General features: G+C 47.5%; 1 protein-coding gene across 1 annotated transcript in view; it reads left to right on the top strand.

The window, feature by feature from the left end:
• LOC103799922 (acetyl-CoA carboxylase-like) overlaps positions 1–24,125 on the top strand; it is a 102,630-nt gene that overhangs the window by 40,133 nt on the left and 38,372 nt on the right. The window contains 13 exon segments of the mRNA XM_009072277.1: positions 2,921–2,944; positions 5,466–5,609; positions 6,104–6,200; positions 7,220–7,327; positions 9,656–9,712; positions 10,004–10,048; positions 12,283–12,324; positions 12,930–12,970; positions 12,972–13,131; positions 13,614–13,769; positions 13,981–14,184; positions 17,143–17,298; positions 18,126–18,272. Coding sequence (XP_009070525.1) covers positions 2,921–2,944; positions 5,466–5,609; positions 6,104–6,200; positions 7,220–7,327; positions 9,656–9,712; positions 10,004–10,048; positions 12,283–12,324; positions 12,930–12,970; positions 12,972–13,131; positions 13,614–13,769; positions 13,981–14,184; positions 17,143–17,298; positions 18,126–18,272 — 1,381 coding nt within the window.

Genomic DNA, 24,125 nt, shown 5'->3' with positions numbered 1-24,125 from the left:
TTCCTTAGCTTAGAGGTAGAAACCATTTCAAAGGCTGAAAGCCAAATTCAATATCACTGTTTCAAACAGGTTTATAGAAGAATAAGAACCCAAAACTCTCTCACACTTAGAGCAGTGTGTAGAGATTCCTTCCTACTATCATTTTACAGTGATACAACATTTGAATTTCTGACAAAATGGTAGTGTTTTCTGTGGACTGGTGGCTAGAAGAGCCTCTTACAGCAGTGTTTGGATGCCAGGAGTGAAGCAGCTGTGCTGCTGTGGGCTCTGACCGGCTCTGGCACCCCGAGGGGATAACTCCTGGGGTATCATTAGGTAGCCTGAAGTCTTCTCCTCGTTGTGAGAGACTGTCTGGTGCTGGGAGGGAGGAGGGGAAAATGATTCCAGGACACCTGTAAATCCCTGCAGCCCCGTGCTGAGGTTTGATGTTAATTAGGCAGCAGGCAGCAGTGATGTGCTGCCATTCCCTTGGCTTGCCTGCCTTGGAAAGGGCAAAATCTTCCAGCAGAGCAGAGAAGGGCTGTGGAAGGGGCAGCAAACTGAATGGAACGGCGATAATTTTATGCAAATTGGACTTCAGTAGCAGATTCAGCTCGGCTGAATCACAGAGGGAGCAGAAGAATGAGGAAAGAAAGAGGGAGAGGAAAAACCCAATCAAAATGTGTGGTTTGAGGCATGTTTCACAGCCTTCCGCTCGGGCTCTGCTGCAGAAATGGGGAAACAGAAGAGGAATGGCACTGGTCAGAGCTGGTGGAATTGCTCTTTCTCCTGTGGTACTGCTGTTAATAACTACAAGTGGGTTATTGAGCCCAACCTCTGCTGATTCTGCTTTGCTACCTCATTTCAAGAGTTCTGCCCTGCGCTGGCGCTCGCTCCCAGGGGAGAGCTCCTGCTCTAGACACAGGAAAGGGGGGCAGAGAAGGAGGGGGCAAGGGGAGACAAATTCAGATCACCAGGAGGTGCAGGGGGAGCAGAAGGAACAGTGGTGACAGTGGAGGTGGCATCAATGTAGAGCAGATCCCTGGTGAGATCAGTCCTTGGGCAAGAAGGGCCTTTGTAGAAGGTCAGGAGAGACAGGGAGAAGTGCTGGGATGGTGTGGTGAGAAGGGTGTTCAGGAGTGTTGCCCAGGGAGGTGATGGTGGAGTCAGCATCCCTGGAAGTGTTTGAGAGGTGTCTGGATCTGATGCTGGAGGATATGGTTTAGGAGTTACAGCAGTGACAAGTTAATGGTTGGACTCAATGATCTTAAAGGTCTCCTCCAACCTGGATTCTATGGTTCTAAGGTATTTGACCCTGGGGTCAGCTCTGGGGAGGGAGGTGGCAGCAGGGAGCACCACCATCTCCAGCCACCAGGTCTCCTGTTTTCCTCCTGCCACAGTCCCTTCAGCTCCAGACAGTGGCTGGAGAGAATTCCCAGAGCAGGGCACCAGGCTCTCCTTTCCGAGGCTGGAAGGAACATTTGGTAGCTGTTTTTTCTCTCTCTGCTTTCTGAAAGTATTCCAGGGATGGCCACACAAGTGCTCCTGCCGGGGGTAGGAACTGCCAGTCCTCTCCAGACTATTTTTTCCAACCGAAGGAGGTCACATGCAGCTTTCCCACTATTTGCCAAGCTCAAAAAATAGTCCCAACCCCCTGAGGCCTCCTGGCCCCTTCAGTCCTGACCACAGGCTCTGCAGCACAGTCTCTCCTCACTGCCTCAAAGGAGGTGAAATAGTTGTGTTATTCCCCATAACAGACACGTCTGTAGGTAATTTTGTACTTTATGTATGGCTTAAGGAGATTATAGGAAGTTTTTGTGCCTCTACCAGTAATGCACACAACATCACACCTTGTGGTAATTGTGACTGTGCTGTGACCAAATAGTTTGGGACAGCACCAGGGGCAGGAAGGGTGTTTAGCAGTGTGACCATGGGGATACACTGGTCAGTAAGAGATTTTATGCCCAGTAACTTGGGGTCTTGCCTATGGTCAAGGATGTCAAGAAATATGTGGTTTCATCTCCTACACGTTCCTGCAGAGAAGGGGAAGGGGAATGTCCAGTTAGATGCTCCTCAGAGCTCTCCTTTCCATCTTCTGCTTTGCACAAGCCTTCTGTGTGCATGGATTTTTTTATTCCATTTAACCTTTACTATTGTGCATGTCAGATCACAGCAATTTTTCCTTCTTGCATGGAGCAGTACCTCATCTCATGCTCCCATGGTGGTTCCCATGGGCTGGACAGTGCTGTCCTCCTGCAGGTGTGAGAACACCCTCCTCACTCCTCCCTGCCTTGTGTGCATCCCTAAGCCCTTGTCTGCATACCAATATGTGGAGAGTTGCACTGATGTTATAGAAGAAATAGTAAATTTTTCATAAATGAGCCTTAAGTTTGTTCTTTGTGGTGTTGAATGCTGAAAGCATGAAGCATTCCAAGGTGGTGTGTGTGTGTTTGCTGTATCCCTGTGTTGTGCCTGGGCTGCTGTTTGGCCTGGATGTTTGACAGGGAGGATTTGGCTTGTTTGCCTGAACCTGTTGCGATTTCCCTGCATGATATGCTCCTTTGCTGCATCTCTGCTGTTTGCTGTTCTGTCAGGGTGTGCTGGTCTCACTGACTGAGTGTATGCAAAGGATTGAACTGGGGATGGTATGAGGTGTGATAGGAACATGGGGTACATTGCAGATCCAGAGTGTTTTCCTGGGGTGTGTTATTCCTTGCATGTTCCTGCACGGTCTGGCTCCTGCCCATGGCAGCTAAGGTGAGCACAGTCAGGCAGTGGGTGACTCCTCAGGGTCCCTGACGTGGAATTGTACCTGGTAGCTGACAAACTGGGGGTTAGTCCATGGTGAAGTTGTTGCTGGTGTGTGCATCAGCTTGATGATCATTCTTTATTGTGGCTCTCACTAACCAGTCTGTGACTAACTGTGGTTGTTTGATTACAGAGGGAACATCCCCACGCTAAACAGGTATGGTACTCCTCATCTTTTAACCTTGCAAAAGACAGACTAGAAAGAAGTAGCCTAATCCTGAATGTTTTAACCTGTTTTGTTGTGGTGCCTTTCTCTTTACTTGGGAAGCTCTCAACATAACTCTTCTTCTTCCTTCCCTTTTCCTCTCCCTTTGTCTAAAACATGTTTTCAGCTTTTCTTCACTGTTTGAGACAAAATCTTTGTATGCAGCAAGCTTTGAAATCCCATTTGCTGGGTGACTCAGCTCATCTGCAGTATGGTACAAGCAAAGTGCTGCTCCTAGGGTCGTTTGGGGATCCCCAGCTGGTGACCCTCTGCCAGGGTGTCACAGTGACCCAGACAGCTCTCCCAGCCCAACCTGTTGCTACTTTGGTTTCTCCTCAACTAGCTTAGAATTTCTCGAGGCTGTTTCACCTCCCCTCACACCATAGATGAATCTACATCTCCAACAGCTGACAGCATGTTTTGTTGTGGTTTGGATGCTAATTTCTCCTCCTGTGTCTCAGCTGAAAAGTATTTCTTGCTTTAAATAATACATGGAACATGTCTGATGTCTCTTTGTTTAGTTCTGTCCTGTGGTAGTTTGTGTGTTACTGGTAAGAAATGTACACCAAGGCATGTCCTGAGAAATGTCTCTCTTACAAAACGTGGATATTTATTACTGCTTACAAGGCTGTGTAGGGGGAAAATAGTAAAAATGGGCTTGGAAGTCTCACGGCTCTTAATCAGAGATAAGTTATGGAAACACAGAGTGACTTTAGGCATGGAGAGCTATTAATCACACTCATGATGCTTTAGACTTGTTAGCAGTATACTTAGGGCCACATCACAGTGGGTTTGGGTACATGGAAAGGAAGAAACCTTAGCCAAGCTGGTAAGGAACTGTGTCAGCAATGCTCAGCCAGGTTTTGGGTCACCATGGCTGGCCCTGGGGTTCCCCCTGTGCCACTGCCATCTCCTCCAACACAGCGTCTCTTTGCTGTGATGAATCAGTGCACTGAGTTTTTTCCCAGCTGGGGAGGACTGAAGTTAACTTGGTTAGTGTCTTCCCAAGCCCCAGGGAGCGCGCGGTCCCGTGTCGCAGAGCGCTGCCCTGGGCCAGCTCTGTGCTTGTGTCTCTTCAGAGCAAGCTGCAAGGTCTCACTGTGGTTCAGGGAGCTGTTGAACTAAGTCTCTCAGAGAACTGAGATGAGTAGCCTAGCTCAGAAATTAGCAGTGATTACTGCAGTGAAGGCAATAGCTCTAGTGGCTAGAGAGGTGTTTAGCTAGTTGTGTGCTTTGTACTCACTGGGTGAGGAACTTCTCTGCTGGCATTGACCATTTTGGGTCTTTAAAACACAAAACCCACCGAATCGTTGAGGTTGGAAAGACCTCTGAGATCATCAAGTCCAACCTGTGACTGATGTCCACCTTGTCAGCTAGACCAGAGCACTGAGTGCCATATCCAGTTGTGTCTTGAACACAAATAATAATCTTGCAAACAGTAGTGATGGCCTAAACCCCCAAATACCACAGAGTATTTCCCAGCTGACATGTTCTGCCTTGGCAGTTGAACTGTGAGAAGTCAGCAGTGCTTTAGTCCATGCAGATGTTGCTTTCTGCCAGGAGGAATGCTGATCTCCAGTGATCAGTGCTCCTGCTTTAAACACCAGTGTCGTGCTCAGTGCCTTCCTCTGAGCTTGTGGAAACGTGTCCAGCCCTTATTACATAAGGACTTGGACCTGTATGAGCATGACAGCAGCAAGTGTGGAGCTCTGCCTTCCCTACTCCTTCCTGTGGCCAACAACTTGTGCTCAGCTCCTGCCACCTTTTAGCAACCAAAACTGAGAGAATAAGTGAATAGAAGGAGCTGCAATGTCCTAGAAGTATGGATTAAATTAGCTGGAGGAGCACACTAATTTGGTCAGCAGTTAGAGCAGAAGGCACTGCACAGGGATGTATTCAGGGTGGGAATATGAGTGTAAGGCCATGGAAAATCCTGTTTCCAGCAGAGGGTTTGGGAGAGGTCACTGTACCACACTGCATTTGAGGAGTGTAAATTGCAGTATGATCATAAAAATCATGGAATCAATCAATAAGATAATGCAGCATGGTGTGCTTCAACTTAATTGGTAAAATTTACTCAATCTTTCAAGTGTCCAGGCTTAGAATTGTTGCTGTTTATCTCATATCTCACCTGTAAAGCAAAACACAGACAGGAGGAGGAGTAAGTTCAGCTTTGCATAGACAGAGTTCACCTGTCAGCTCAAGAAGCTGCTTGAGAAATACCTGTTTGAAGGGGTTAGAACATTGTTTGCTAACTCTAAGTGTTCTGTGCACTGGGACAACATCCAGGTAAGGGCATTAGTGGCACCAGAGGGTTCTGGAAGAGTCAGGTCTGTGTGCTGAGGAATCCAACAATTGTCTTGGATAACCAGCCAAGCTTCAGGTGGCCAAAGCACATGCACAAATTTGCTTCCAGTGCTGTCCTTCCCTCCCCTGTCCCTACTGACTGTGGTCTTGTTGGATTGCTGTTTAGAATGTCCTTCTCTTCCAACCTCAACCACTACGGGATGGTCCACGTCGCCAGCGTGAGCGATGTGCTGCTGGACAACTCCTTCACCCCTCCATGCCAGCGCATGGGTGGCATGGTCTCCTTCCGCACCTTCGAGGACTTCGTCAGGTGTGTGGGAAGGGCAAGCGTTGGTTGCGTGGCCAACTTCTACCTGGGCCCAAACAGAGTCAGGTTTGAACTGGGCCTGAGCTGGTTAGCAAAGCTTCTGGAGTTTCCTGTTTGGATCCTTCCTTGAGCTAACTGCAGGCAGGATCAGGATCTTGGATTTGTGCTGATTGGAGATCCATTGCAAATGTGCTGGTTTTCTCCTAATGCTCTTGTCCACACGGACGTGTGTGGGAGGAGATCATCTCTGTGCTCCCAACCTCCTGGGGTGGGCAACCCCCCCCGGCAGAGCCCTCAGCCTGCACCCACAAGGTCTCCGACACATGTTGGACAATCCTGGCCCTGCTTTGAGATGAGGAATTGCCTCCTCAGCCCTGAGTCCAGCCCTGCATGGGGAAGGATCCTTTTCCTCTCCCTCCGTGGTGTGTGGGGGTCAGGGGATGCTCCATGCCAGCAGTGAGTTGGTGACTGACTGACCCTTCCCTGGTGTGTTGCAGGATCTTTGACGAGGTGATGGGTTGTTTCTGCGACTCTCCCCCCCAGAGCCCAACGTTCCCAGAGGCTGGACATGCTTCTCTGTACGACGAGGACAAGGTATGGTGGGTTGTTCCCTCGGGGCTGCTCTCAGGCTGGGAGCAGGAGAGTGCTGAACACCATGGGAGCTGCAGGCTGGATGCTTTGTGCTAGCTGGAGAGCTGGAAGCAGGAGTTAGAGCCTTATCTCTTTCTGTATGTGCTGGTTTGCTCGTTCCACAGCAGGGGACCCAAAGCAGGTGGCTATTTTCTAAGACTATGGCTCAGTCTCTTACTCTCCATGTAAATTTAGTTTGTAGCTCTTCACATCAGCAGAATTACTAAACCCACAGCAGTGTAACGGAGACACTAGACCCACCGTTAGGTTTCCAGACCTTCTCTGTGCATCAGGGTGTGGAACTGCATCCTCAGCAGCCTTTGCCTTAAGTGTGACTTGCCTTTTCTCTGCCTCACACCCTTCCCAGCCACATAGCATTCTGATTCTTCCCTCTGTTCTCCCTCTGAGAGCTGTTTTTAGGAGGAAAAGCTGTGTGGAACCTCTCAGGTTTTGCACTGGTGTGGAGAACAGGTGCAGAGGAGGCAGGTGGTCTATAATCCATAGGGATAAACCAGTTTCCCTTAGACACAGGTAGCTGCTCCATGCTCTGTCCTGCCCCCAGCAGTGGGAATCTCTGTTGGATACAGTCTGTGTCCAGAACAGAATTTGGTGTAACTGATCCATTAATGCTGATGTGTGTGAGCACTGTAGCCTTGTTCCAGAATATCACCGTCAACCTTACATCCTCAGACTTCTCTCTTTGCATCCCACTCACCTCACCAAGATAATTTCTTGCTCATACCCTCAGAACTGGGTTCTCCAAATGAGGTTCCTGTTTGTGAACATTGTCTTCTGTGCAGTTGCAAATTTTTGAGGCTGCTTGGGCAAATTTTCCTCATGGTTTCCCTTGGTTTACACTGTTCTGTGCTGAGGTCGTTTTCCCCAGGGCATCTCTGGTTCAGAGCTGGGTTTGGGGAGTCTTTTTTGAGAATTCACAAGTTGTTGACTCTTTCTTGATGGGGACTGTGCTCTTCAACTCACAGACTGCCCGGGAGGAGCCAATCCACATCCTCAATGTGGCCATCAAAACAGACAGCGACGTGGACGATGATGGGCTGGCTGCCATGTTCAGGGAGTTCACACAGAGCAAGGTGAGTAGCCTTGGTTCTCTCTCTGGGACTGTTTGATTGTGCAGGGCACTTCTGTCTGCTTTAAGAAGACTCCGTATGTTCCTCAGGTTGGGGTTTTTTTAGTTGTTTGATTTCGAAACAGATGCAGCAGTTACATTCTCAGTTTATCCCATCTGAAACCTCCCCGTTTCTGTGCCTGGATGTAGCTGCACCTTTCTGAAGTCACCAGGTCATTGCTTGTCTGTCTAACCTAGCAGATCAGGACTTCTTCCCTTTAATTTTTGATAGGGTAAAAGACCTTTAAGGTTTTAAACACATCAGGTCCATTTTCAGTAACTGTCTCCTGATGCTCAGAAAACTGTGCTGTTCCCTTTCCCTGGTGGTAAAGCTGTTGTGTGAAAAGTGGCATTAAAATGTCCTGTGTTTCTGTATCATGATAGTCTTAATGCAATTAAAGTTTGTTGTCCTGCTGGAGCATCCACTTAGTATGATATTCCTGGCACAAGGTGGAATTGATTTGGTATGTTCTGCTGCTCCTTCCTAAGTGTGGAATAGTCCAAGATATTAGTGCCATGGGCAGCTGTGAAACAACATGGGTTGGGGACAACCTCCTTGTGTCCTCCATGGGTTGGGGACAACCTCCTTGTGTCCTCTGTGGATTGGGGACAACCTCCTTGTGTCCTCTGTGGATTGGGGACAGTCTCCTTGTGTCCTCTGTACTCGTATGTCTGTCTGCACCTGCTTTTCTGGTTGGAGAAGAGCTCAACCAGCTTGTGGATGTCCCATCAAGGACTTGGATTTGTGGTACCTGCAATGGTAATGGGAGCACTGAGGGAGCAGTTTCCACTCCCCAGTGTGGGAGGTGGGAATATTCCCTGCAGAAATCAGGGGGTTCCAAAATGGGTCTGTCATCCTTGTGGCTGCAGCAGTTCCTGTCTCTTTAAGCAGAGAAAATAATCAAATCAAAGAATTAAAACTAGTTCTCCTTTTCATCTGCTTGATCATGCTCCAGGCGTTTTATAGGAGGGGAGAAAAGGCAAAGAATAAAATACACAAAAAAAAAAATCCAAAACCACATTAAACTATCAAATAGGTTGATCCAAATTGTCCAAATAATCTTCTAGTCCCAGCATGTTGTGTGTGGTTTTTTTAATAGAAATTAGGATCATATACTTGTAAATGACTTGTGGAGGAGATTGAGGCAGTGAGTGGAAATGGAGTTTCTCCAGGTGCTGATGGCTAATCGCTCTGTAATAGCTGTGGCCTTGCTGTGAGACCCACATTATTACCATGTAATCAGAATCCTGTTGCTCTGCTGTTATTGTCTGCCACTTGTGGAATTTTAAAAGCAATAACAATTTTTGCTTTTTAAATCATGGCATTATTAAAGTTATTTTCTTCCTCTTGCCATGAATATAGTCACTGCTGCTCATTTTCAAAGGGCTTAACCTTAGTGAAACATCGCAGCCTGCACGAGGGGGTTGGTCTGTTCCTGCTCCTGCTCAGCTCTGGCTTCTCTTTGTGCTCTTTTCAATTGGAAAAAGGAACGGAAAGGGAAAAGTTTTTGAGGAAGGAGAATTCTGAGCTCCTAACCCTTCAGGGGATCCGTGGTGTGGCAGGAGCTGCAGGCAGCACTGCCCTGAAGTGGGGCTTGGAGGAAGGAGCAGCCACCATGGATATTCTCTTGTCTGTTTGGAAAGAGTAACTAACACCTGGTGTTTATCACCCTTCAAATATGGAATCATGAAATGCCAGGATGGTTTGGGTTGGAAGGAACCCCCCAAAAATCACCTCATTCCACCTGTGCCACAGGTAGGGACACCTCCCACCAGCCCATGTGGCTCCAAGCCCCATCCAACCTGGCCTGGAGCATTCCCAGGGATGGAGCAGCCACAGCTGCTCTGGGCAACCTGTGTTAGTGTCTCAGCACCTCACAGGGAAGGATTTCTTCCCAATATCCCATCTAACCCTGCTCATTGTCCCAATCCATTGCTCCTTCAAGAGGTAATCTTGGCAAATTTGCTCTGGCAAATGAACAAGGATATTTCCTGCAAGACTTGGATATGAGTCTTTGGCATTTCTGCTTAACGAGGCTCAGCTGGAGTTAGATGTGGTTGTGATTCAGCCACTTACCTGCCCAGGTGTAACAGATTTGGGGATTTATGCTCTCAGAGGATCAGCAGGTGGGAGATCCTCACTCTGAGCAGACTGAAAGGGCCCAGGAGCTCAGAGCACAGAGACATGAGGATCTGTAGAGCACAAGTTTTCAGTTCCTGGAGGACTCTGAGTTACTTTTAGCCTGTTGTGTTTCTGCTACTCCATTCCGCTGATTCTCCCTTGTTTTCCCAGAAATCTGTCCTGATCGAGCATGGGATCCGGAGGTTGACCTTCCTTGTAGCACAAAAGGTATTCTGATATCCCTCATGATGCTCAGAACTCTTTTATTTCTAACCCATAATGCCATTGGTGTATGAGTGTGGGGTTTTTTCCCAAACTAAGTGTTCTCTCTTCATGGTTTTTGTCCTCTGAAATGTGCAATGGTTTCCATGAATTTGCTTAAGAAAAATGAATTTACAATTGTAAACAATCTTGACACCTCTTGTATTCTTGACTTAATTCCGGTTTGATTTTAATCCTAATTGCTAGCTGTCTTCTGCTTTTTTTTTTCTTCCTATGTTTGTATGTTTCGTTTGTAAGGACTTCAGGAAACAGGTCAACTATGAGGTGGATCAGAGATTCCATGTAAGTAAAAAGGGCCTAGAAACACAGTGGTAATTCCTGAGTGAGGCCAGGAGACGTGGAAGAGACTCTGGGCATCTCATTGGGATCTCAGTCAGGCATTTCTTGCCAGTATTGGTGTCAGAGTTCAGTGTTTGAGTGTTTATTTTGCCATCTAAGTACAAATCCAGGTGTGGCCATTCTGGCTCTGAGGTCTCTCTGGTTCCCTGGCTGAGCTCAGGATGCCACACGAATAAAGATCCTCTGTGCTTCAGTAGTATTTTCTGTTCTCAAGTGCAATTAGCAGTGGTAGTTTGTGTTCCTTATGTAGTATGTAGTGTGCTGATTTCTTTCTGCTTCTTACTGGTCTTCGTAGAACTTAGAGGAGTAACCAAAGAGACTTGCTAAATTTCACAGTGTCTCAGTGAGGTGGAAAATGTTTGCTGCTCTTACTGCTGAGAATTACTCCTTTCCCAGGGCTTGGGCAGTGCTTTGGGCTGGTTTAGCCCTGGTCAAGGTGCCAAAGAAAGGCATAAACCACATTTTTATCCCTTGTGTATCAACTTTTCAAGCCTGGAAGTTATTAGGAGCCTTGAAAGTGCAAGAAATTTATCCTGTGCTCAACAAACCTGGTTTAGGAAACTTTGTGAAAGGTAAACTAGTTTATAAGTCAGCAAAAAATAGTATTTAAACTAACATGGGTGTCACCACTTGGGAGTTGTTGCTCATAATGTACAGATGTGTTTCAATCAAGGGCTTAGGTAGGATGTTGGACTCTATTGAGGTCTGAAGCAAAAAAAAAAATCCAGGCTTTAGAGTTAGAAAAGGAAGTTTTAGAGGACTGAATGGGTGTATGAGGAATGGAAACTCTGAGTTGATAAGTAAGTGCTGCAGGATGTGTCAGTGGTCAGAAGGGAAGCACAGAGCAGAAGGAATCCTCTCCAAGGTTTTCCTGTTGGACTCTTGAGATACTTCTGGGCCCAAGGAGGTAATGTGGTGTGTCATCCATCTGCAAAGTTTGTGCAGCACCTCTGGGATCTGCTGTGTCAGTCCTTGTTACTCTGTCCCATTCTATCCCCTTTAGCACTGGCCCAACTATTAACTTAGCCAGGGCCTGGGCTTGGGTTTGTTTTTGTTTTAATTACAGTCTATATAATTAGTTCCCAGCATGTTGAGGTAATAGAGAGTTGCTCCAGCAAGCTTCCAATTTCCTCATCTCATTAGGTTTTTAACGTGATTATTAGTATAATAATCAGCTATGATGATTTCTGTTGTAGCTTTTCGCATTCTGTGGTTTGCAGGGTGTCTTGATTGGCTAATTTAGGCAAATTATTTTGATTGTCTTGATGATGGTTGGTTGATTAGAACACAGCAGGGGGATAATTCTTCTGCCTAGGAAATAGAGCACTCTTTTGGATTTTGGTACCAGAGCACTGAGGATTTTTGTGTGTGTGCACATCTAATTACGGTGTTTGCCCACCACACTCCTCAGATGCCTTGGCAACAATTCCATTCGTGATGGAATGGGCATGGATGGTGGTGGGAGAGATTGGCAGTGTGCAGAGGACAGGTAGGAGGGATTTGGAGAGCTGAGGAGACGTGGAAGTGGTTGTTACAGTACAGTTGGTGCTCATGGGCAACCAGTGTGTTAGAGGAGCCTGAATTTTCAGGCAGGAGTTCTTGTGGCTATCTGGAAGACACACTGCAGGCAAACACAGTTGTTTTGCTCTGAGAGTCATCAGGTGAGGCTCTGGGGTCTGTTTTCTGTAGGAGGGAAGGAAGATGACTAGCTAGAATATTGCTTTCACCTTCACATCTCAGAGTTTTCCTTGGGAAGAGAGTGTTTCCAGCAGTAATGGTATGGAGAGCTGTACAGTTGTTCTGTGTCCATAAGAGTGTTGATATCATTGTTTGGCTCCCAAACATTTCCACAGTATTCTGAATCATAACACAGCTAGAAGTTTCTCACTGCTGTCTGGACAGTTTCATGTTGTTTGTTACTAATTGGCACTAAAAATCAAAAGCCTATCAAATAGCCTTAGTGAGGACAGGTTTAAGCTACCTCTGCTGTCTTCTTGAGGCTCTTCTTGAGGGTGACTTGATTTTTCCACCACCTTTGTCATGTTGAAAAAGTAGCTGGCAACAACTTCTGTCACCTCCTCTGCTGTGCTGCTGCCCCAGGTGTGGCCTGTGAGCACTCTGGGGAGATCAGTGTTTCCCTCAGGAGGACTAACATCCTTGTCTCTATTTTCAAACAGAGAGAGTTCCCAAAATTCTTCACCTTCCGTGCCCGGGATAAGGTCAGTTGTGTATTCTTATTGCTTGTCTCTGTGTGTTGGCTTTATGCTACTTTCATGTAGCTGTTCCTTGGGTGCGGGGCAGTGGTTCAGTGCTCAGAATCAGACCTAACATTCCAGTTTCTGGGAAAAACAGGTATTTGGGGAGAGGGTGAGCTTGAGAGCTTGCTGTGTTCCTAGAACCATGGAATTGCAGAATGGTTTGTTGGGAGGAACCTTAAAGCTCATCCAGTCCCACCCCCTGCCATGGGCAGGGACACCTTCCACCAGCCCAGATTGCTCCAAGCCACATCCAACCTGGCCTGGAATACTCCCAGGGATGGAGCAGCCACAGCTTCTCTGGGCAAACTGTGCCAGAGCCTCACCAACCTCAGAGGGAAGAATTTCTTCCTAATGTCCAATCTAAATCTCCTCTCTTTCCATGTGAAGCCATTCGCCCTTGTGCTATCACTCCATGCCCTTGTAGCAAGTACAAAGTCAGCTCTGAGTGCCAATGACTGTGTGAGATAGGAAATTCTGGGTTGGAAATTCCTAAGGAGCTTTATCTAGTTCTTATCCTCAGTGTGTCACCTTTTCAAGCCACTCTCCTCTTTGACCCCTTTGTGCAGTTTGAGGAGGATCGGATCTACCGGCACCTGGAGCCAGGCACTGATGAACCGCATGAGGAACTTTGACCTCACTGCCATTCCCTGTGCCAACCACAAAATGCACCTCTACCTGGGAGCAGCTAAGGTGGAGGTGGGCACAGAAGTCACAGACTACAGGTTCTTCGTCAGGGCCATCATAAGGCACTCGGACCTGGTGACCAAGGTGAGTTTGTCCCCTGTGTAAGGTCTCTTTCCAAGGCAGTGTATGAAACCTTGAGTCACTCTAGGATCCTGCAGTTGAGCTCCATCCTCTGCTTGTCTGAGTGCTGGGCTATGTGCCCTCTCTTTGCTGGTGCTGTCTCTCCAGAACCATCTGTTGGAAGTCCTGGTGTTTCTGTGCTTCAGGGAGGTTTTCAGTGGCCCAACAGGATGGTCAGAAGTCCTTGGATTTTGAGGCAATGGTGGTTTGCCCTGTTTAGTTTCAGGTTTACTCTGACCTAAATGATGGCTCAAGGCAGCCAGTGTGGAATCCAGGCCTGAGATCACTGGCTCTGTGGTGGGGATGGATCTGCTTCAGTGCTGCACATCCTGCTGTCACCGCTGTACCCTGTTCTCTCCATCACGTCCTGCACTTTTCCAAACCCTGTGTCCTTGGGTTGTGATTTGTGAGTAAAAGGTCAGTGATATGTTGGCAATATCTGGCAGGAAGCCTCCTTTGAGTACCTGCAAAACGAGGGAGAACGTTTGCTCCTGGAAGCCATGGACGAGTTGGAGGTGGCGTTCAACAACACCAACGTGCGCACGGACTGCAACCACATCTTCCTCAACTTTGTGCCTACTGTCATCATGGACCCATCCAAGGTAGGATCTCCTCCCTAGCTCTGAGCTCTCTGTTTTCCCTTGGGCTTCACTTGTCAGAGTTAAATGTCTTTTGTTCATAGAATCATGGAATGGGTTGGGTTGGAAGGACCTTAATGATCATCTCTTTCCAAGCCCCTCCATGGGCAGGGAGACCTTTGTGACCACGTTGCTCAGTGTCTGGTGAGGACAATCCTTGCTCTGTGTCCCTCAGATCGAGGAGTCCGTGCGGAGCATGGTGATGCGCTACGGGAGTCGCCTCTGGAAGCTCCGTGTGCTCCAGGCCGAGCTGAAGATCAACATCCGTTTGACACCCACAGGGAAGGCAATTCCCATTCGGCTCTTCCTGACCAACGAGTCAGGCTACTACCTGGACATCAGCCTGTACAAAGAGGTGACAGACTCCAGGACAGGACAGGTATGTCCATATGGCTCCAGGGTTGGATGAGGGGAACACATTTTCCCTGTGAAGTTCTTCTGTGGTTTGTGGTGTTTTCAGGGAATTGTGGAATCTCAGGATGGGTTGGGTTGGAAGGACCTCATCTCATCCCACCCTCTGCCATGGGTAGAGACAGCTCCCACCAGCCCAGGTTGCTCCAAGCCCCATAATCTAGTTTCAGGTCATATAGAATTGCCATTCAACTTCACCAAAGGAAGGAGAATGATAAGATAATGTTGCAGTTAGTGTGGAAATGGGATAAGTTAGGTAAAAGTCAAGTCTACTGGTTGTTTGGTACTTCCCCTCAGCCCTTTGGGCAGTTGTTTTCCTCAGAGTGCTCCAAGCATAGCAGAGAAGGAATCACTGTTGATGCTCATCGTGCAGGTCCTAATAAAACACATTATTCATTATACATTTCCCTGAGCAGATAGAGAAAATCTGTGAACTTGTCCTTTAAATTCTAAAGATATAGGGAATGACCTGGGTGTGATGATATAAAATTATGGAAGGAGCTTTTATATAATTTTTATGAAGCATAATGAGCTCTTCTGTAATGGTTGTGGCTGCTCTGGCATTGCTGCTCTCCCCAGCACAGGAATGGTGTGGTTAGCTGGAATACCTACATATGCTAAAACCCATGGAGCATGGGATGCATGGAAAATATTTAACTAGAGAAATGTTTACATCCCCCTCTGTAATCATCTCTCTGCCAAGCAGGAGGAGCAGTCAAATAAATCACTTGGGCACTGTTAATGTGGAGCACGAAGTGCTGAGTCACCTCTTCTCCCTCTCTTCTCCATTTAATTTTTCCAGCAAGCTGCTAGCTGTGGAGTCCATCCAGTCCTGAGATCCCAGCACAGATAGTGTCAGTGTGTTCTGCCTCATCTCTGCCTTTTGAGGGGAGATGAGGAAAGAAAGGAAAATTTTCATCATCTCCAGCAGCTGAGCTTAACCCTTGAGTTGGGTTAGTCACTTGAGAAGGTCACGTTTGCTCTTGATCTCTGTCCCTGGTGAGGTTTGTCACCTGAGGCTTGGGGGATGCACTTGTGTGGCTTCTGCAACTTCTCCAGTTTGAATTTGATTTCTTTTCCAGAGTATTAAACAGGTTCTAGTAAAAAATTACAGTGTTTGGAATGATCTCGATTAACTCTGAGCAGTTGGGAGGAAGATTTGTCTGACAAAGCTTGAGGGTGTGAATTTTATAGGAAACTTGGGTGACTCTTCCTCCTCACGATGCAGGTTTATGGGATGAGTTCAGGTCTGTGGATTTTTCCCTGTGTTTTCAGTGGGATGGTTTGAACTTAGAGGATTCTTTTGAAGGAATTCAAATGTTTCTGTTGTGCTGGGCAATTCCATGACTTCTGGTGGGAGAATGACCCTGATCTCTTGTTTCTCAATAGTGATGAGCAGTGATGCTCAGCGCAGACTTCTCCCATTCCCACAGAACTGGAGATTTCCAGGGATTTAAGAAGAAGTGCACTGACACATCCTACCACAGACACTGTCACACTCATTACCCTGAGCAAACATTTCTCCCATTAAAGAAGCTCCACATTTGTGGAGAATGAGGAGAGCTCCAACTGCTGTTTTTAACCTAAAAGCTAAAATAAACTTCACTGAATTTTCTCTTCAGTAATATTCTTCAATTAATTGATCCTCAATTAGACAAAATCCAGTTGAACACCTCCTAACCATGTCCCCTCTGCTAGGTGTGCCCCTGTTGAGCAGCCCTTGGGCTGTGCTGTCCCAGCAAAGTGCAGCTCCTCCCGTTTCTCCCTTGAAATGTCTTCCCTTCCGAGCCCTGCCCGGGTGGAATATATAGTACCACGGAGCATGGCAGCTGATAATTCATGGTGCTACTCTGGGAAAATCTTTTAAACTTACAATATCAAAACTTCAAGCCAAATGACATATGCAAGTCCTGACCTGGCTTGCAGGAGCAGCCGGCGGAGCCGCCGATCCCGCGCTCTGCCGCTCCATAAATAACTCCCTGCTCCTCACTGCTCCCAGCTCTCGCCATCCATCGGCACAGCACGGTGTCAGGGGAGACGCTGGGGAATGGCAGGGCATCTCAGGCACAGGTTTTTGCTGGGGATGTGGCTGTGTTCCCTCCGTGCTCCGCCAGGATGTGGCAATAAGTCAGGGATGCCAGTAATGGTCCAGCGCCGTCTCCAAAGGGCAGTAATGCATGATGGAGCACAGTGTTCCACTGCTAACGTCCTCGTGGGGAATAGAAGCAATCAGACTGGAGTATCCTGATGATTTGGGGTAAAATCTGGATGGGCTCATGTCGTGGTTTAACTCCAGCAGCAGCCAAGAACCACGCAGCCTCTCACTCACTCCCCCACCAACGGGATGGGGGAGCAAATTAGAAGGGTAAAAGCTACAAAAACTCATGGGTTGAGATAAAGACAGTTTAATAGAGAAAGCAAAAGCTGCACACACAAGCATAGCAAAACAAGGAATTAATTCACTGCTTCCCAAAGACAGGAGGTGTTTAGCCATCTCCAGGAGAGCAGGGCCCATCACACATAACGGTTCCTTGGGAAGACAGACGCCATCACTCCAGATGTCCCCCCTTCCTCCTTCTTCCTCCCACCTTATATACTGAGCATGATGTCATATGGTATGGAATATCTCTTTGGTCAGTTTGGGTCACCTGTCCCAGCTGTGTCTCCTCCCAGTCTCCCATGCACCCCCAACTTCCTTGCCAGTGTGGCAGTACGGATCGCAGCAAAGGCCTTGACTCTGTGTAAGCTCTGCTCAGCAATAACAAAAACATCTCTGCATTATCACCTCTGTGTTCAGCACAAAACCCAAACATAGCCTCATACTAGCCTCTATGAAGAAAGTTAACTCTACTTCAGCTCAAACCAGCACAGCTCAGTGTGTGGAATCAGTGGGTTAAGCACGGATTGGTTGTGTTTTGTCCTTCAGATTATGTTCCAGGCATATGGAGATAAACAGGGACCACTCCATGGGATGCTGATCAATACGCCCTATGTGACCAAAGACCTGCTGCAGTCCAAGAGATTCCAGGCCCAGAGTTTAGGGACATCATATGTCTATGACATTCCTGAGATGTTTCGGCAGGTGAGTGTACTTCAGGTGGTTGTTTGAAACTTTGGGGCCTGCACAGCACTTGGATCACTTGCCATCCTGCTTGGCAGGGGAACGAGTGCCCTGGAGTGGCTGCCAGTGGTCCCCAGGGTTTATCACCTATGGATTGAGTCTACTTTGAAAGGAATTAGGACTCTGGATACACTGCTGGTGGAGCTCTGTTAGTTAGTCAAGCAGTAGAAGGTGAAATATAAACCATCCTCTCTGTTCTGTTTCCCTGTTATCAGGCCTTCCTAGAGAGTTAGACTGTGCAGGGTTAGTAGTTCATGAAATCATGGAATGGTTTGGGTTGGAAGGAACCTTAAAATTATCCAGTCCCACTCGTTGCCATGGGCAGGCACATCTCCTACCAGCCCAGGTGGCTTCAAGCCCCATCCAGCCTGGCCTGGAACACTTCCAGGGATGGAACAGCCACAGCTGCTCTGGGAAACCTGTGCCAGTGTCTCAGCACCTCACAGGGAGGAATTCCTGCCCAATATCCAATCTAACCCTGCCCTGTGTCAGCCCAGTTCCTAGGACAGGACTCATAGCATTGAATGGTTCATGAGTTGTGGGATTTATTGTGTGTATGATTTGTTGGGTTCTAGCCTGAACCACAGAATTCAAACTCTACTACTTTGAGTGAAACAGTTTCATGGTTCACATTCCAAGGCAAGTGATATCTGTGGAATCCTGTCAGTCAGACTGGCAGGAGGGATATTTCAGAGTGTTCCTTGGGAATACTGAGTCACAGTGGAGTGGATTGAATAGAAATGTTTGTCAGTGATGTTCTGAACAAGAATTTCTGTTTTCCTCTCCAGTCTTTGATCAAGCTGTGGAATTCCATGAATGACCATGCCTACCTGCCCACAGCCCCTCTGCCCTCTGACATCCTGACCTACACAGAGTTGGTGCTGGATGACCAGGGACAGCTCGTGCACATGAACAGGCTGCCAGGAGGAAACGAGGCAAGTTGCACTTCCTTCCATGCTGCTTTTCCTTCCCCATCCTGCAGGACATTGTGGTTTGGCCTAGGTTTGTCAGTTGTAAGGAAAATTTACCAGCCAGGCCCAGGATCTCTTCATTCAGCCTTTCACAGATGAAATGTCCCTCTTGAAAATGAGACTTTTGTTTCATTAAAAATTAATGCCTTCCATGCAATGGGTATTTTAACCTCCATAGTAAGTGATGGTTCCTTTTCAAACCTGTGCCTGGGCTGGTTTTCCTTCATAATTAAAAAGTGCTCATTCAGCTGTTCCAGGTAACAGGGGTTTGTGTTAGAGCAAAATTTGTTTTACAAGACTGAATAGAAATGTTTTCATTTGCTACAAAAAAAGAAAAAAAAGGAAAACCAATTTTGTGCTTCCATTTCCACCCTTCCCACTCTGTGTGTGTAAGTTAAATCCCCCTGTAGAGCAGCATCTACTCAAGGCTTACAACGAGGTGGTGCTGAGGGTGGTGGAGTCACTCCTTGGCTCGAGGAGAAGGAGGTTGTGCTGTCCTGGTGGGACGTTCCTGGAGTGTCTTTCCATCAGCAAATGGAATGACTGGAGAGTAAAACTAACTCCTAGAAGATGTGTTGATTTTTTTGGTGGGATCAGTCAGTGAATGTTCTGGAGCCATTTCAGTCGAGCAGTTCTAAGTGGTGTTATCATTTACTATTTCTTGGTGACGTTGAAGAGCTTCAGCCTTTTCTCAAGTAGATCCCTTAAAGTTTGCAAAAGCTCTGCTCAGAAACACCAAGTGTAGTGGTGGGGGTTTTCATCACCATTTCCTGCATGGATCCTGTCAGGGGAAGGTTTGGAAAATGATGTTTGCAAATGCACCTCATCAGCACATGGAGACTGTGGGAGCACTGCGGCCTTGTCTTTGCTGGGCTGGAGCAGAAATGTTTTAACCAGTCTAATTAAACCTGGAATGAGCTATTCCCTGCATTCCTAGGGAAGGCTGAGGCTGCTGTGGAGGCTTTTGCCATCATCTTTCTCCCGCTCTCATTCAGCGTTGGAGTGGATGGTGGCTGGGGAAATAGCAAAGTCCCTCAGGGACGTCGCTCTGTTCTCGCTGAAATTACAAGCACAGAGCTGCCTGGGCATGAACATGTAGTGTTTACTCTGCCAGTATGAATACAAATAGTCTTATTATAAGAGATTCTGTACCCAAAGACCACCAAAAAAAAAATTAGGAGATTTTTTTTTAACCCTTGGTAGACTTTGTGGGGCTCAATCTGTGAAGAAATCACACAGTGGTTGTGGGTGTGTAGTGTTGGGATTGAATGCAGACTGACCTGGTGTAATCTGTCTGATTTCCTGGCCTGGAACACTCCCAGGGATGGAACAGCCACAGCTTCTCTGGGCAACCTGTGCCAGTGCCTCAGCACCTCACAGGGAGGAATTCCTGCCCAATATCCACGTGAGCACTTGTTCCCAGGTGAGAGCAGGAGATCCAAGCAGCAGCCTGAAGGACAGGGGATGTTCCAGAGGTGCTGCACACCTCCATTCCTCCCTGCTGCACTTGCTTTATCTGCCTGAGCTGACTTGAGGCTTCCATGGTTTAATTCCCTTCAGATGAGGGAACAAATTTCCTCAAGTTTCTCCTTGCAAAGCTGCTGGCTGAGGGTGGAGCAGGACGAGGCAGGATGCTGGATAAATTCAGAGCACAAACCTTTGCTGTGTGGAGGTTGTAAGTGGATCCATTCTGCTTTTTTTTTTTTTTTTTGAGAGTCACTGTGCAAAGCATCTGGGCAGAGAAACACAGCATCTTATCTGCCAGGAAGCAAAGATCCTTGGGGTAATCCATCTCTGTGGCAGTAGCTGGGAGTGTTGCATAGGAAGAGGAGACATGCCACGGGGAGCAGGAGCAAATATTAATTAGTTCTGCACTTCTTCCCTGTGATACCATGGTGAATCGGCCTCAAACTATGGCACCTTGCCTTGGCTCTCTAACCTTGGCTGAGTTTCAGGGAGAGTTTTGTCCTCAGGTGGATGTATTCAACTTGGAAAAGTCAGAAACCCAAAAACTGTGTGGGAGGAGAGATGATCCCTAAAGAAGTGAGTCCAGTGGGGAAGCTGAGGTTCCTGAGCCCAGCAGGAACTTGCTTGGTGCCCTCAGTCCAGGTTCCCACTGCTCAATGCCCCAGGCAGATGGGATCATGTTGGGATGCTATGAGCATAATTTCACAGGTGAGACTGTCCTGATAAGCTCTGGCTGCTCCCATAGGATTTCTGTAAGCAAGACTGAATGTGCCACACTAAAAAGTTGAGACCAGCTTGTAAATAATTCCCAGAGCAGCAGGTACAGGAGGGAGCTGAAGAAGATGTTTTATCAGGAGAACCAAACAGCAGTCGATAACTCCCTTCTAATTCTCCTGAGTAAAGACTGAACAGATTTTGGGACAAATAGGGTGTAATTTATTGTACAGCTGTGAGCAAATCAAGAGCTGAGCACTGAGGTGGATGCTCAGCCTGACCCTCCATAGAACAGCTATTGAAATGTCCAAAGTTTATAGGGATGGGAGAAAAAAATGTACTTCTTGTTTGCAATTTTACACCTTTAGGAAGAAAACATGAAGTTCACCCCGCAGCTTGGGACTTATCCAGGTTTATAACACAAGATTTTAACACCATTTTGTAGCAAAATACATAACTTTTCTGCCTATTTAATTTTTTTAAATAAGTGGAAGCCTTTTTTGGTTTTTTTTTTTTTCCCCCTAGTCATTGGTGTTTCTGGCTAAGAACTTCACTGGGCACGTGGGGTAGAGGTGTGTGGCTGGGAGTTTCCATGGGTGTCCTGGGAGCCTCTGAGGGGCTCCTGGCTGTGCTTAGCTGGGATGAGCACAGAGGAATGAGCAGGGCTGGAGCTCAGGAGTGTGTCCCACGTGGTGTTTCAGCCCTGCTGGTGCCATCACTGTGCTGAAGACACGACCTGGAGTGCAGTGACACTCTCTTCAAGCCCCACTGAGGATGGCTTTGTTCCCAAGATTAGCATATTAGCTGAAATCTCAGTGTGAGAAGGTAATTCCCTCAGCCCCTTGGAGAACTCAATATATTCCCTGTCAGTCTTGAGCCAGGCATTGGGATGCTTTTCTACAGCACTTCATGTATTTTGACTACAATTTACCCTGATCCTCTGGCACCAGGAATGCACCAGACACTGATAAGACCCAACTAATCTTCAAGGACAAGGAGAAAGTGTTGTAAGGAGTGCCTGCAGCAACACCCCACATCCCCCTTCGTCTCTCTCCTGCTGTCCATGGAAAATGTGTCGTTTTCCCCATTGGCACTAGATGTCACAGTTTTTCCTCCTCAGTAGCACCGGGATCAGAAATAATCCATAAGCAGAGCTTTCCTGGGTAGGTGGGGAGGTTTGGCCGGGTGGAATTCCGGCTGGCAGAGGGTTCCTGGAATGTTGCTCTGGATTGCTGGGGGCAGAAAGGTGTAGCTAATGAATTTTATACAAGCAAAGCTTAATGGTTGAACTGCATGTTCTGCTTTGTCACCTCGTGTTCCTGCACTTTATGGCAGGCACAGGGAATTAAAACGGCAGCTAGAGCTGCAGATTTCTTGGAGGGCTTTAAAATCCCCAAATCCAAGTCTTGCAAGAGCAGAGATGGAAGTGGTGGCACAGAGCTTCGTTCTGTGTTTTGATGGATATGTTTGAACACATGTATATGGACCCTGCAGTTAGGAAAGTTCATGCCCACAGGAAGGCTCCTAATGAAGGTTGTCTGTCTCTCTCTGTAACATGTCTTTATCCATCAGTAACTTCACCAGATGAAACAATTCCAGCTGAAGTTTCCAGGCCTTACACTCTGCCTGGGGAGATGTTATTTATTGTTTAGCTTGGAAAGCTTCATCAAAAATGCTTTTGCTTTGGAGAACAAGCTGGCAGCGCTGCTCACAGGGGCTAGGAATTTGATGGAGAGCTTGGTCTGGGTTCAGCATTGTGCCTTTTGCTGTCACTGTGAAGCTTCACACCTTGTGCCACAGGTGTGTGTGCAGCCAAAGCTGCTTTTGTGCTGTCTTCTATGTGGGTTTTGGGCTTTCCTTTGGGTGCTCCATGTGTCCATTGCTTCCCCTGATCATCCCACAGCCCTTTGCTTGTTTCATCCTGCCTTGCCATCCTAGGGCCATGAATTTCTTCATAGAAAATGGGCTCAGGCATTGGAAGGAACTGCCCAGGGAAGTGGTGGAGTCACCATCCCTGGAGGTGTTCAGGACACAACTGGATGGGGCACTCAGTGCTCTGGTCCAGCTGACCAGGTGGTGATGGGTCTCAGGTTGGACTTAGTGATCTCAGAGGTCTTTTCTAACCTCAGTGGTTCTGTGATTCTGTGACACCTTTCACTGAGCACTTGGTCACATCTCATCCTGGAGCTGTTCCCTCCCATTGCTCAGATCTGTGCCAACGTGCTTGGCTGTGCTGCCACGACCACACTCGGATCGCTGAGGGACACCTTTTCCAGAGCCAAGAAAAGGATGGGGAGGAATCCTGGTTTTTGGCACTCCACCCTGGTCAAGGCGTGGAGTCTGAATGCCTCTGGCAAACCATGTGCATCCTGCCCTTTTCCTGGGAGCTGGATAGCAGGAGAAGGTTCTTCCCCCAGAGGTCTTTGGGCACTGAACAGTTCCCCAGGGCAGTGGTCACAGCCCCAAACCTGCCAGAGCTCAAGGAGTGTTTGGACAACACTCTAAGGCACAGGGTGGATTGTTGGGGTGTCTGTGCAGGGAAAAGAGTTGGACTGGCTGATCCAGCTGAGACAGGAGAGATTCAGATGGGGTATTTGGAAAATTTTTGTCACTATTAGAGTGTTCAGGTGTTGGAATATATTGTCTAGGGAAGTGGTGAATTCACCATCCCTGGAGGTGTTTAAGAGCCATCTGGATCTGCCACTGGAGGTTTAGGGGTTACAGCAGTGACAGGTTAGTGGTTGGACGTGATGATCTTAAAGTTCTCCGCCAACCTTGATGCTTCTGTGAGTCTCTTGTGGGTCCCTTCCAGCTCAGGAGGTTCTGTGACTCCATGAACACAGTTCTACGCAGATGCTATCGGATGAGCTGTTCTCATTTACATCAGATTCCATGGGCTCCATTTCTCCAGGAGTTCCAGATCCTGCCAGGAAGAGCCTGAAGAGCTCCCTCTGCCCTCACTCCAGCCCCTGTTGGCTCTGGCTCTGCTCCTTCTGTGCTTCCCTGGGATCGCTTCCCTCCCATTCCCCTCGGTGCCTGTTGTCAACAGCTCCTGCTGCCACCAGCAGTCAATTTGGAACTGCATCAGTGTGTGTATTACTGTTCCCATCGATAGGGCAATTAATGTTGAAGTCAATTTTGGTGTTAATTTTAGGCCATGATTAGTGTTGACACTGTGTGTCAAACGAGCTGCGTTTACGAGCCGTTCGTTAGCGCTGCTGCTTTCCCTGGCTGCTAATGGTTGCATTAAGGCCAAGATCTAGTGGGAGAAGGTGTGTATAAAATTATATCTGGAAAACTTGGGTGTAATATATGTGTGCCTGGCGTGGCTGGGGCTATTCAGGGAGCAAATGACATCTGAGCGCTGAATCCTAATCACAGTTCGGAACATCAGAAATAATGATCACTTCTGATCGGGGCTTGTGAATAATTCATCCCCCTTTGATTTTCACGTGCTGCCCACTGATACTTTTCAAACCAAATGTGTTCCTACAGGAGAATAATGGTCCCACTTCTTATGGAAATATCGGGGCACAAATCATTTTGCCAACAGAAAAACAGTTAAATAAGACGGTTCCTGCTTTTATTTTTTTTTTCTCCCCCCTCGTCTTCGCTCCTGGGTGTGCTGGGAATTGA

The sequence above is a fragment of the Acanthisitta chloris genome, unplaced genomic scaffold, assembly GCF_000695815.1.
Source record: "Acanthisitta chloris isolate BGI_N310 unplaced genomic scaffold, ASM69581v1 scaffold15923, whole genome shotgun sequence".
NCBI lineage: Eukaryota > Metazoa > Chordata > Aves > Passeriformes > Acanthisittidae > Acanthisitta > Acanthisitta chloris.
This window is presented reverse-complemented; position numbering and strand designations above follow the sequence as displayed.